This window comes from Peromyscus maniculatus, chromosome 3, assembly GCF_049852395.1.
Source record: "Peromyscus maniculatus bairdii isolate BWxNUB_F1_BW_parent chromosome 3, HU_Pman_BW_mat_3.1, whole genome shotgun sequence".
Lineage (NCBI taxonomy): Eukaryota > Metazoa > Chordata > Mammalia > Rodentia > Cricetidae > Peromyscus > Peromyscus maniculatus.
In genome coordinates, this window is record NC_134854.1 from 153,878,639 (window position 1) to 153,890,309 (window position 11,671).

At 37.0% G+C, this 11,671-nt stretch overlaps 2 protein-coding genes across 2 annotated transcripts; both read right to left on the reverse strand.

Annotated features, from left to right (window-relative positions):
- Window positions 1–1,669: 1,669 nt before the first annotated feature.
- On the reverse strand, window positions 1,670–2,647 carry LOC102913795 (taste receptor type 2 member 116-like). Its single transcript, XM_006996982.3, has one exon. It carries the CDS (start codon window positions 2,645–2,647, stop codon window positions 1,670–1,672), a length of 978 nt encoding a protein of 325 aa, XP_006997044.3.
- A 6,345-nt stretch (window positions 2,648–8,992) lies between these two features.
- LOC143272194 (taste receptor type 2 member 123-like) lies at window positions 8,993–9,961 on the reverse strand (the record flags this gene model as incomplete). The annotated part of the gene is made up of 1 exon (XM_076566079.1): window positions 8,993–9,961. A coding segment is annotated over one exon (969 nt), but the record flags the coding sequence as incomplete, so codon positions are not given.
- Window positions 9,962–11,671: the final 1,710 nt, after the last annotated feature.

Genomic DNA, 11,671 nt, shown 5'->3' on the forward strand with positions numbered 1-11,671 from the left:
CAATATAAATGAAGGTTTCAGGTCAGTATCAGCTCAGTCTCTTGATGTATCATCTGAATTTGTAAGAACTCCCATTTATTGGGTTGGCTGGGCATTCCCAGATCAATCATCAATCAAGAAAACATCCCAAAGCCTTGCCAAGTTTATTTTTTGAGTTGTCTGCTAGCAACTTAATGCCCTGCTAAGTCTTTTTATATCTCAGAATTTTGGCTCCCTCACCAAAATCATCTGTTGCTTTAATATACAAAATCTGCTTTTATATTTAAAATACATACATTTTATTTTATGTCACCTGTTTCTACATAAACCCCAAACTCTTACCAAAAACATAAAAATAGACATCATTTTTGACATTTTATAAACAAATGAATAAATGAAAGCACTACGTAAGGGGGAAAAAAAGAAAGAACCATACCAAAACAAGAAAGAAAACAGCATTTTGAAATATTTTTTATTTGATTAATTACAAAAGAATCTTCATTTCCAAAGTATATTGTCTATCTTCTCCCTAAAGATTTAAACAGCATTGAACAGAGAAAACATGCAATGCTTCCTTTTCCAAATCTCTCTTGCATTTAAATTATTTGCAAACATCTTACTTTCATTATAACTTTATTTAATGTTTTTATTTACCTCTCATTAGTGTTATTTAATTAATACCAACAACATTTAAGCATATAAAACATCCATGTTACTTAATGTTGGTCACTCACAACTTACTCTAAATTTCTTTTTCTATGACCATCTGGTTGTTTTTGAACCAAAAAATGGAGGTGCATGGTGTCATAATGCATTTTGAAATTTTTAAGTTGAATCTGATGTTTTAAATAATGGACAGTATATTTAATTTCTAGTAATCCATAACTTATATATCAATTCTTATATAATATTTACTAAGAGTTCCTATATAAAAGTACTCCTTAAATGTATGTCCTAGTTTGCTTTCTAATGATAAGGTAGACACTATGACCAAAAGCTACTTGGGAATGAAAGGATCTATTACAGCTTATTGTTTAGAGTCAATCATGAATGGAAGTCAGGGCAGGAAATGAAGGCAGCAACCTGGAGGCAGAAACTGATGCAAAGGCCATGGAAGAACACATCTTACTGGTTTGTTCTCCATGGCTTGCTAAGCTTGCTTTTTTGTACAACCCAAAACCATCCAACGGAGAGCACCTCTCATAATTAATTGGACCTACCTACATCAACCATCAATTAAGAAAATATTCTACAGAATTGCTTACTGCCCAGTTCAACAGAGGTATTTTCTCAGTTGAAGTGTCTTCTTTCCAAATAACCCAAGCTTGTGATAAGTTGACAAAAATCTAACCAGCATGGTATATAAAATTACAACGTTCTACTTTAAGGAACATGTGTAAAAACATATCCTATATTTAGATTTCTTGTTCTGAGGTGTTTAAAAGAAATTAGCTGATATAAAATTAATGTTTGTTATAATCTTTCTTGCATTCAAGTAATCTGCATTTATACAATATTAGCATCTTGATATTAACATATACGTTTTATATATTCTACAAAGACTATAGCATGCTTAGATGGCATTTATTCAAAACACTCTTTTGCAAGTTGAAAAGATAACATACATTTTTATGAAATTCAGAAACTGAATAAATTTAAATACAGGAATTTCTTGTGATCCAATTTTCCTCTAATGGATGCAGGATGATCCACACAAATAAGCCCCGGTTCCATGCACCGCAGGGTCCCTGTCTTTGTGCCTGCACCTCAGCCACAGCAGCACAGAGAGAGAAGCCTTTCTCAGCTTAGTATTTCCCAGAATCAGGACACAGGGGTGTACTGAGGGAAAAGCAATCTTTGTAGCCTGTGTGAAAAAAAGCAGCATCTTTTTCTCCAGAAGCAGAGAACCCCAAATATTAGCAACCAGAGACAGAAAGAAGATGGCATACAGGAGGAGGGAGGCGATCACTGTCTGCAAGGCTCTGATGTGGGCCGTGGCGCTGGCATCTCTGCATCCTTGGACACTGTGCTGCATCTTCCTCAGATGTTTCCACAAGGAGAAGATGAGCAGGAGAAAAGCAACTAGGGACACAGCAAAGGGTATGAAGGCAAACATGGTGTTGGCAAATGAAAACCATAGCCCAGAAAGCCGTGTCTTATTCCAAGTCAAGCTGTATGACATATTTACCTTATACTCAGTGGTAGAGATGTTCTCATGTAAATTAATAACTATAATATTTAAACACAGGAGAAACAAAGACACAAACAATGTCACTGTCACCACTTTTTTAACTCTGACCTTAAAATAAAGGAAAATAGTGTTGGAAAAATTTGCTATCTTGAACAAGAAAAAGATGCTGAGACTTGTAGCTAACCAGAGACTAAACTGGTTGAATGCTGTCCAGATACTGTGTATTACCACAAACATTCTTTCAGTTATCCATCTCCCTGGATAAAGCATAGACAGCCACCAATTCAGTAATACTAACCACAGCAGCATGATTCTGGATATGGCCAGAGCAGTGAGGATCTGATCCACTGAAGAGATCTTCCTTCTCTTGACCAGGTCCATGATGTTCACCACTGCTATGAATCCATTCCCAAAGTTGCCAGTTACAAATTCCACATTCAGAATGACTGCAAATGTGTTCTGTAGGGCACCACTCATCTTCCAGTGAATGCTCCAATTTCTATTGTCACTGTTTAAGATTTGTTAACACACACTACTCAAATGTGCACATTCAATTCTCAAAACCCCATAGCATGTTTCCTTAAACAACTTGCAAGTCTAATACCAAACATGCCATGAAACCTTGCTAATGACTTCATACTTTCCATCATAATAGCCTTGAATTTTCCTAGACACCTCTACTGAGCTCCATCCAGATAAGGTATACCTTACACACAGTAGCCTAGAGACATGCAAATTTTGATGAAGGAAAACCTGATCCCTCATGTGCTAAGATAAAAATAGAGATATATTTATTTGCATTTTGCTCATTTTCTCTTAAATATTATTATGGTATTGGGTAAATCACATAAAAATTCTATCCTATATACAAGGCAGCAAAAATCCTAACTTGTGGCTAGAAATTCCTTAGTACCACATATCTTTAAATACCTGGAATCAGCAATGCTCCAGACATGTGTACAGTATGCAAATCACTTCTAGCAAACTGTCCACAATCCAATAATATGAAAAAATCATCCATTTGTCAAAAGCTCAATACTGAGAAAATATGTATTTATTAAAATTATTTGATTTTATGCAAAGGTATACACATGCCAATATCCATACACATTTAAATCCAAAGCCCATTGTTATTAGCATATTTTTCTGCTATGTAGCATTTATGATTTCATGTAACTCATGCATGTCACTAATAATTTTTAAGGTGCTACTGTTTAAAAAATGCTAGCAAGTGTAAATCATTGAACATTGATTGCAAGCATTGTGTAAAATTGCACTAGTGTATGACTGCATGCAAAGATATGTATGAATATCCTTGTAGTGCTGGGAAGCAATCACTAAGGTGAATGAGTCTATATACATAACAAGATTTCTTCTCCTTTTCTGTCACCCCTTATCTCATAGGATACATTTCTCCATAGACACCAAGGATCTATAGGTTTATCCACCTTTCCTCTACTGTGTCAACATCAGTTCAGTTATCTTTACTAACAGGCACCACAGTACATGAATATACATGGCCTCACAAAGTGTGAGACAAGTAGCATTAGTGAGACCTTCCTCCTCAATAAGTAATCCATAAGCAAAAGTCCAATAATGTGCCGGGAGGTGGTGGCGCACGCCCTTAATCCCAGCACTTGTGAGGCAGAGGCAGGCGGATCTCTGTGAGTTCGAGGCCAGCCTGGTCTCCAAAGCGAGTTCCAGGAAAGGCGCAAAGCTACACAGAGAAACCCTGTCTCGAAAAACCAAAAAAAAAAAAAGTCCAATAATGCAATACAAACAGTAAATAACAAGATGACAGGAAAATATGTATTATACTTATTCAGCTGAGCATGGGTGACTCCATCTTCGGGTCCCTGAATCAAGATTGATTTTGAAAACATGAGAGAAATACAGAGAAAGATTCTGAGCTATAATTAGCCTACCCATTTCCATAGATGTGCTTAGGTAATCACTTATAAAGAAACTATATAAGATTAATTTATCTTAAATTATTGGAAAGGCACAGGGAGATAGTGCAGCAGGGAAGCATGAGCAAATTTTCACAAAAATACTAAAAAGTAGATACACAAAATTTTCATTCATGTGAAAGCAAGAAGCCTCCTTTAACTTGGCTCCTTCAATGTGCCAACAATGAACTCCAGGAAAAGTACAAAAGAAATGTAGACAACTTTGCTGTTGGCTCCTTGTAGAATAGATATTGAGATGGCAGACTTCTGGACTTTTCATCTCAAGTCTCTAATGAGGACACACTGAGAACTGAAGGCCTTTCATGAGCCCTTTGATTCTGAACTGGAAATACTGCATTTAGGCTCCACCTGAATAGCAACTTCTGAAGGAAGACAGTTTTCTTTCCAGGTCATGTGAAAAAGTGACAACTTATTACCTCAGACAAAAGTGTCTTCAGCCATTGACAAGTCAGTGTCATATGTAGGTGTGTTTAGAAGGTGCATGCATTTCTCATTCAATTATTCATTCACAAGAAGTTTCATATATCAACTACACCAAAGATTAGTAATCAGATGATTAAGCCAACCATTGCTTTCTGTGATCCCCAAATATGACAAGCCTTTGTACTGTGTTCCAGTCACTTTGGGAACATCTGCAGACGTATAGGGGTTGGAGGAAGCCCTGAGAGAGTGAAGTCCTGAGGGAATGCGCATTGTTGATCTTGGGCACAGTCACCCCAAGTGCTCCAATGCCTCAGCCCCATGGGAGTGGCAACGCTTTTCCCAAATAAGGCTCAGATGGATGGCAAAGGTTTCCTTGGGAGTCTCAGTGACCAGTAAGTACAGATGTAACTTTAGCTACCGCTCCTGCATGTATACAGCCTGAGACTGCTCACCTACAGAGACCTCCTACCAAGACAGAGAACCCCTCCCCTGTATGATAAATAATGAACACACTGACATTCCATGTGGATGTGGTGGTAGTTGTCTCCCCATCAGAATGCACACACCCCACCTGACCCCAGCTTTCTGTACATGTGTCAGACCTTTCTACTTTCCCTCACCACCACTGCTAGTCAATGTTACAGGACCCAGGCTGTGAGTCATGGCAAGGGCCTCAATGAAGAACCAGTGTTTTAATCAAAATAAGCTTTCAAAACCCTGAAAAGTGACCTTGACATTCATTATCATCTTAACACATGTAACAGAAGTGGTACCTGAATCAAAAGCACTGTAAGACTGATGATGTATTGCGTACCAAGAAGAAGACCCCTATATTAGTGACTTATAATTGAACTAAAGGTAAAGAAAGCAAGAGGATTTATTTAAGGTTCTTTACATGAAAATCTAATTTACATGCATGTGAGTGTAGATGTAACTGTCTTATTCAATAAGAAACACAGAGCCAAATGCAGAGTTAAAAGCCCAAGAGGCCAGAGCAGCAGCCAAGAGCTAAGATCAAGACCTCCTTCTTACACCTTGCTGTCGCTGTCGTCCTTCCCCTCAGAAAGAGACCTATTTTTTTGTGTATCTGTCTTTTCATTGACTTTTTGTTTTGTCTTCTCATTGGTTGTAAACCCAACCACATGACCTCCTCATCATTGTCTATCTATACAGACCTGCAGGTCTTCTATGGTTGGTATTGAGATTAAAGGCATGTGTCTCCATGCTGGTGGTATCCTTGAACACACAGATATCTGCCTGTCAGGCTGTATGCTACCACTGCCAGACTTCTACTATGGCTTGATATTAGCTCTGACCCCTGCAACTTTATTTATTAACATACAAATAAAATCACATTTCAGTACAAATAAAATATCACCATATGTGAGTATTAAGATATTAAAATATTGTGAAGAATATACATTATAGTCACACACAAATGTCTTCTCATACTAACATATTACAGACTCATTTTTCATTTCATAGATTCCAAATTTTATGAAAATTTCTCCAAAAACACATATAAAAGATGTTCAATGTGCATTTATACTTACTAATTGAATAAAGAAATGAATTAATAATACTAGGAGAGCAAGAAAATCTATTCCAAGGACACACTCTACAATGTGAAGAATGGTTTCATGCAAATAAACAAACATATATTCATATATATATATATATATATATAATTCTCTTTTACTAAAGATTTAATATTACACATAGAATTCCTTTTTCTGTTTCTCAACATCTTAATCTAACTATGGTAATGATTTTTACTAATTTCATGAATTTACCTTTTATTTATGACACATAACCAGGCAAGTCCTTACCCCTCATGCAGGAAAATTCTTTTTTCAACTGACATAGACCATTATAGAAAACCACAACCAATGAAAACGTAGAGTTGTGGAGCCCAGTCCCAATTCACACATCTCCAAAACACTCCAGAACCTGAAATTCAGGAATCATTACAGAAAGAAGAGGAAAAAGATTGCAAGAGTCAGAGAAACAATGTGTTTACTGTGAGATTGTATGTCCTAGGAATATCAGAAGCTATACCCATAAAGTCTTATTAATATGGTTGCCTAAACATGATTTGAACAAGGAAAACACCACTAATCATGCTCACATGGATGGGTAAAATTTCACAAAGCCTTATGCCCAGACAAACAACTACAGACAACCAAGGAATGATAAAAGTTGGAGAAATGGTTAGGAAGTTGTTTTTATCTCCATTTTAGAATCTTTTCTCAGGTTTTAGGTAAAAACTCTTGCCCCACATTGGGCGCCATTTGTGGCTAGAGTTTTCCTGCCTTGCCCACAGTCAGGACAAATCTTTGTCACCCGCCAGTCCCACAGCTGCTCAGACCCAAGCAAGTAAACACAGAGACTTCTATTGGTTACAAACTGTATGGCCGTGGCAGGCTTCTTGCTAACTGTTCTTATATCTTAAATTAATCCATTTCCACAAATCTATACCCTGCCACATGGCTCTTGGCTTACTGGTACTTTACATCTTCCGTGTCCTGGCAGCCACTCCAGGCAGTCTCTCTTAGTCCCACCTATACTTCCTGCCTAGCCACTGGCCAGTCAGTGTTTTATTTATTGACCAATCAGAGCAACTTGACATACAGACCATCCCACAGCATAGCCAAATGCAGACCATCTCAGACATCTGCACTCAGGCCCATGGTCCTAATCATCCTCTATGTGGACCTACTGGGTAAAGCCATGAGGAACCTGAGAACAGGCTCCCGCAGGACATACAGAACATCGCACAGCACTCCTGTCTCTAAAATACAGGAGAAATAAATAAATAAACAACATAATCTCATTATTCTGAAATTGTTAAATTATTTTCTTATGTATTCATATTATTTGAATTTTCAGTAGTATTAATTATTTCTCACTTCTAATATAATAATTTTTGTCACAGCTTCTATATTAAAATTTTCATATGGGGCTGCTATAGTGTGTTTGTGTGTTTGTGAGTGTGTATGTGTGTGTGTGTGTGTGTGTGTGTGTGTGTGTGTGTGTGTGTGTGTGTGTTTTCTCCAGGCATAATATAAACATCCCACATCCATCTTAGAGTTCAGCTAAACTTGTCCTGGTACCAAAGCAATGGAAGAGGCAGAACAATACAACAATAGGAAGGTCTATGGCAATGATAATGAGATTATTAATGTGCCCTATTAGAAGGATGACTCTGACCCAGTATTCCAATGGTTACTCACTCTTGATGACCAACCTCTCCTACCTGAATCACTGGAAGTGATGTTGGGAAACACTAGAACAGCAGTTCTCAACCTTCCTAATGCTGCATCCCTTTAATATAGTTCCACATGTTGTGTTGACCCCCCAACCATAAAATTATTTTCACTGCTACTTCATAATTGTAACTTTGCTACTGTTATGGATCATATTCTATATTAGGTATCCTGATGTGGTGATATACATAATTGTATTGCAAAGGGTGTAATGTATTTCAAATGAATTGTTCCCCACAAAACTCATTATTTTTTGATGTGACTGAACTGGATTGCATGATTATTCATAATATGCTTCTAATCTACTCATTCTGTTTGTTTGGCTTTGAGATTTTATTTTAATTACATTTCTCCCTTCCCTTTCCTCCTCCAAAACCTCATGTATACCCCTCCCCTCTCCCTTCAAATTTGTGACCTATGTTTCATCAGTTGTTATTGCATGCATGTATTTGCATATGCATATATATTCTCAAGTATAGTCTGTTGAGTCCATATAATGTCTTTGGCTCTCAGATGAAGTATTGTCTGCCCAGATGAGAAGAGTTCATGAGTTCATTTAAACTACTCTCTCTCTCTCTCTCTCTCTCTCTCTCTCTCTCATATATATATATATATATATATATATATATATATCACATGCATACACACATGTATGTATATATGTATGTATGTATGCATGTATATATACTGAATTATAGGTTTTCTTAAGTAAACAGTTAATGGTATGATACTTTGTGACTTTTTCAGATCTCCATAGGGTTATTTTTATGAATCTAGCTCCTTCTTCTCCTGCATACCTCCCTCCCCCTTCCCTCCTTTACCCATTTCCCTATGAGATCACTTGTATACTGCTATTCCCCTTTACCCTCCTCCCACCTTCCTCTGTTTTTACCACTCCCCAAGGAGCCCCATTTTTCGCATTTCCTCTTCAGACTCTATGAATTGATCTATCATCCTCAAGAATTTACATAATGAGCCGGGTGGTGGTGGTGCATGCCTTTAATCCCAGCACTCAGGAGGCAGAGGCAGGTGGATATTTATGAGTTCGAGGCCAGCCTGGTCTACAGAGCGAGATCCAGGAAAGGCGCAAAGCTACACAGAGAAACTCTGTCTTGAAAAACCAGAAAAAAAAAAAGAATTTACATAATGAACCCTGGAATTTACTAGGGACCCAAGGTGTCCATATCTTTGGGCCGGCATCTCAGCCACCACAGCACAGAAAGAGTGGCTTGTCTCAGCTTTCTGTTTCCCAGAATCAAGACAAATGAGTGGCTTGTAGGAAAAGCCAATCCAGAAGAGTACTCAAAGAAAATGGTCACTGTTTCCTCCACCGATCCAAGGCTCGAAATTACCATGACAATAAAAAGTAAATAAATTGCATATAGCAGCAGGAAAGAGAATCCAGTTTGCAGGGCTTTCATGTGGGCCACGGTGCTGGCATCTCTGGGTCTGTTGGCACTGACCTGCATCTTCCTGAGATGCTTCCATAAGGAAAAGATGAGCAGAAGAAAAGCTACCAGGGACACAGTGAAGGGTATGAACATGAACATGGAGTTTGTGGGTAAGAAAACATGGGATGCGTTGGTGAACAAGAGAGCTCTGGGAAATTGTGTCAAGTTTCTCCAACTATAACGCATGTTTCCTTCATGGGAATCAATCCATAAATGAATACATGCCAGTTTAACTACAATGTTTAAAATCAAAAGGATCAGAGATACCAGTAACATTGCTAAAACCACCTTTTTAACTCTCCACTTTAGGTAAAGAAAAAATGAATTAGAAAAAATTGCTACCTTGAGAAAATAAAAGATGCTGAGGCATGTAGCAAGCCAGATGCTGAAATGGTTATTCACTATCCAGATAACTTCAGTCACTATGAGCATTTCTAAAGTCATAAACAAATGTGGACACAGTACAGATACCAGTATACAAATGAGCACAGACCACACCAAACTGAGTCTGGAAAAGGCCAGAGCAGTGAGGATCTGATCCACTGAAGAGATCTTTCCTCTCTTGACCCAGTCCATGATATTCACCAGTGCTACGAATCCATTTCCTAAGGTTCCAGTTACTATTTCCATAAATAAGGTGATTGAAGAAGCAAACCAGAGGCTGTTGTTCATTGTCTGTGAGAATATGTTTCAATTTATAATATCACTGCTGTGTTTTAAAAGCTATATATATTGGTTATTAAAAATTCAAAATATTCATTCTTTAAAATTCCATGTAAATAATACTAACTAGGAAACATCTAAATTTCCCAGGAATTGGTTCATAATTCCTCCATGAAAATCTTGTTTTTTCTTCCCAAAAAAGCCCAGCTATGATTCATCCAGATGCTGCATGCCTTACATCCAGCAGTTTGGAATTTTCTGAAGTTGAGTGAAGTGTTGAATTCTCATCTGCTAACATACAAGCAAAGGCTCATTTATTTGCATTATTTTCTTTTTTGCCTCACCTATACATTTTAATAACACAATGTGAATTCTGTACAATAGTAAAAAATATAATTCATATAGTTACTTAAAAGAATATGAAATAGTATGTGTATTCCCTAAAATGATGATTTATGTAGATTTCAGTTAAATAAATGAACAGAAATGTCATTATATATATATACACACATATGTAAATCTATGTAGATGTGGGTCAAAAATCTTCATACATAGTACCCAAATTGTCTCAAAATCTCTTTAGAGATCACTGCTGCTATGTTTATGTCACAGAGACTATACTAGTCATTTTACTTCACATAAGTCTCAAGGGCAGTCATCTACACACACACACACATGACACACAAGCATAAGCACATATTTATTGAAATCCAACTCTCTTCTATTTCCATTCCAACAAAAGTTCTCACTGATTCAATGACCATGTATCTAGCTCATGCTTAGTAATATGATGATTTTCTGTATTTATTTTATTTATTACAGAACTAATAATTCAGAGCCTTACTCAAGCCAGATAATTGTTTTTACTGAGAAGCTATATCCCTAGCCACCTTTTTACTTTTTATTGTGAGAAAGTCTCACTGGGTTGCTTAGTCTGGCCTCAAAGTCATTCTACAGTCCAAACAGGATTTGAACCTCAACCTCACAAGTAGCTGAGATTATAAACCTGTTTCCCCAAGGCACAGCTTCCCTTATAGTTTTTTTTTTTCTTTATGCTGTTTTACACAGAATTCCAAGGTACCATCGCATGTATTCAGTGCAAATATTCAGCAATCTTACAGAATATTCTTCCATGTGTAGGAATGAGGCACTTTTATGCAGTCTCTGAAGCTGTTATTAAGGTAAATAAGCTCCTCTGAACAGAAAGAATCCTCCTTAGTCTTACCTCTTCCTGCTCAGTAGGTTGATTCCTTTATTAGCACCAAAGACTCAAAGTTTTATATCTACCTTTCCTTACCTACTACATCTGCTCTGTAACCATCACTTTGGGCAACATGGCAGAGGAAACATGATACACACCCTGGAAAAGATGGGAAGTAAAAATCATGGTACAGTCATCCTTATTTAAGAAGTTATTAAACTAAAGAAAATAATATATCACATGCTAACATACAAAAAAAAAGTCTCTCAATTCTCATATATTCTCCAGGGAAAACTGGAGAATTCATTGTGAAGACTGACTGTATATTTCCTATAGTCCCCTAAAAACATCCTATGCAAAACAAGTGAGTTCTACATATTTTAAAAACTGACAAGTAAACTATGATTTATTGAGAATGAAATCAGGCCAAGATGGGCACATTTTAAGCAAAAAGTAAAAATTGAAATAGACCTACCATCAACACAGAGATGGAACACTCCCCTGTTAGCTCTATGTCAGTACTGCAA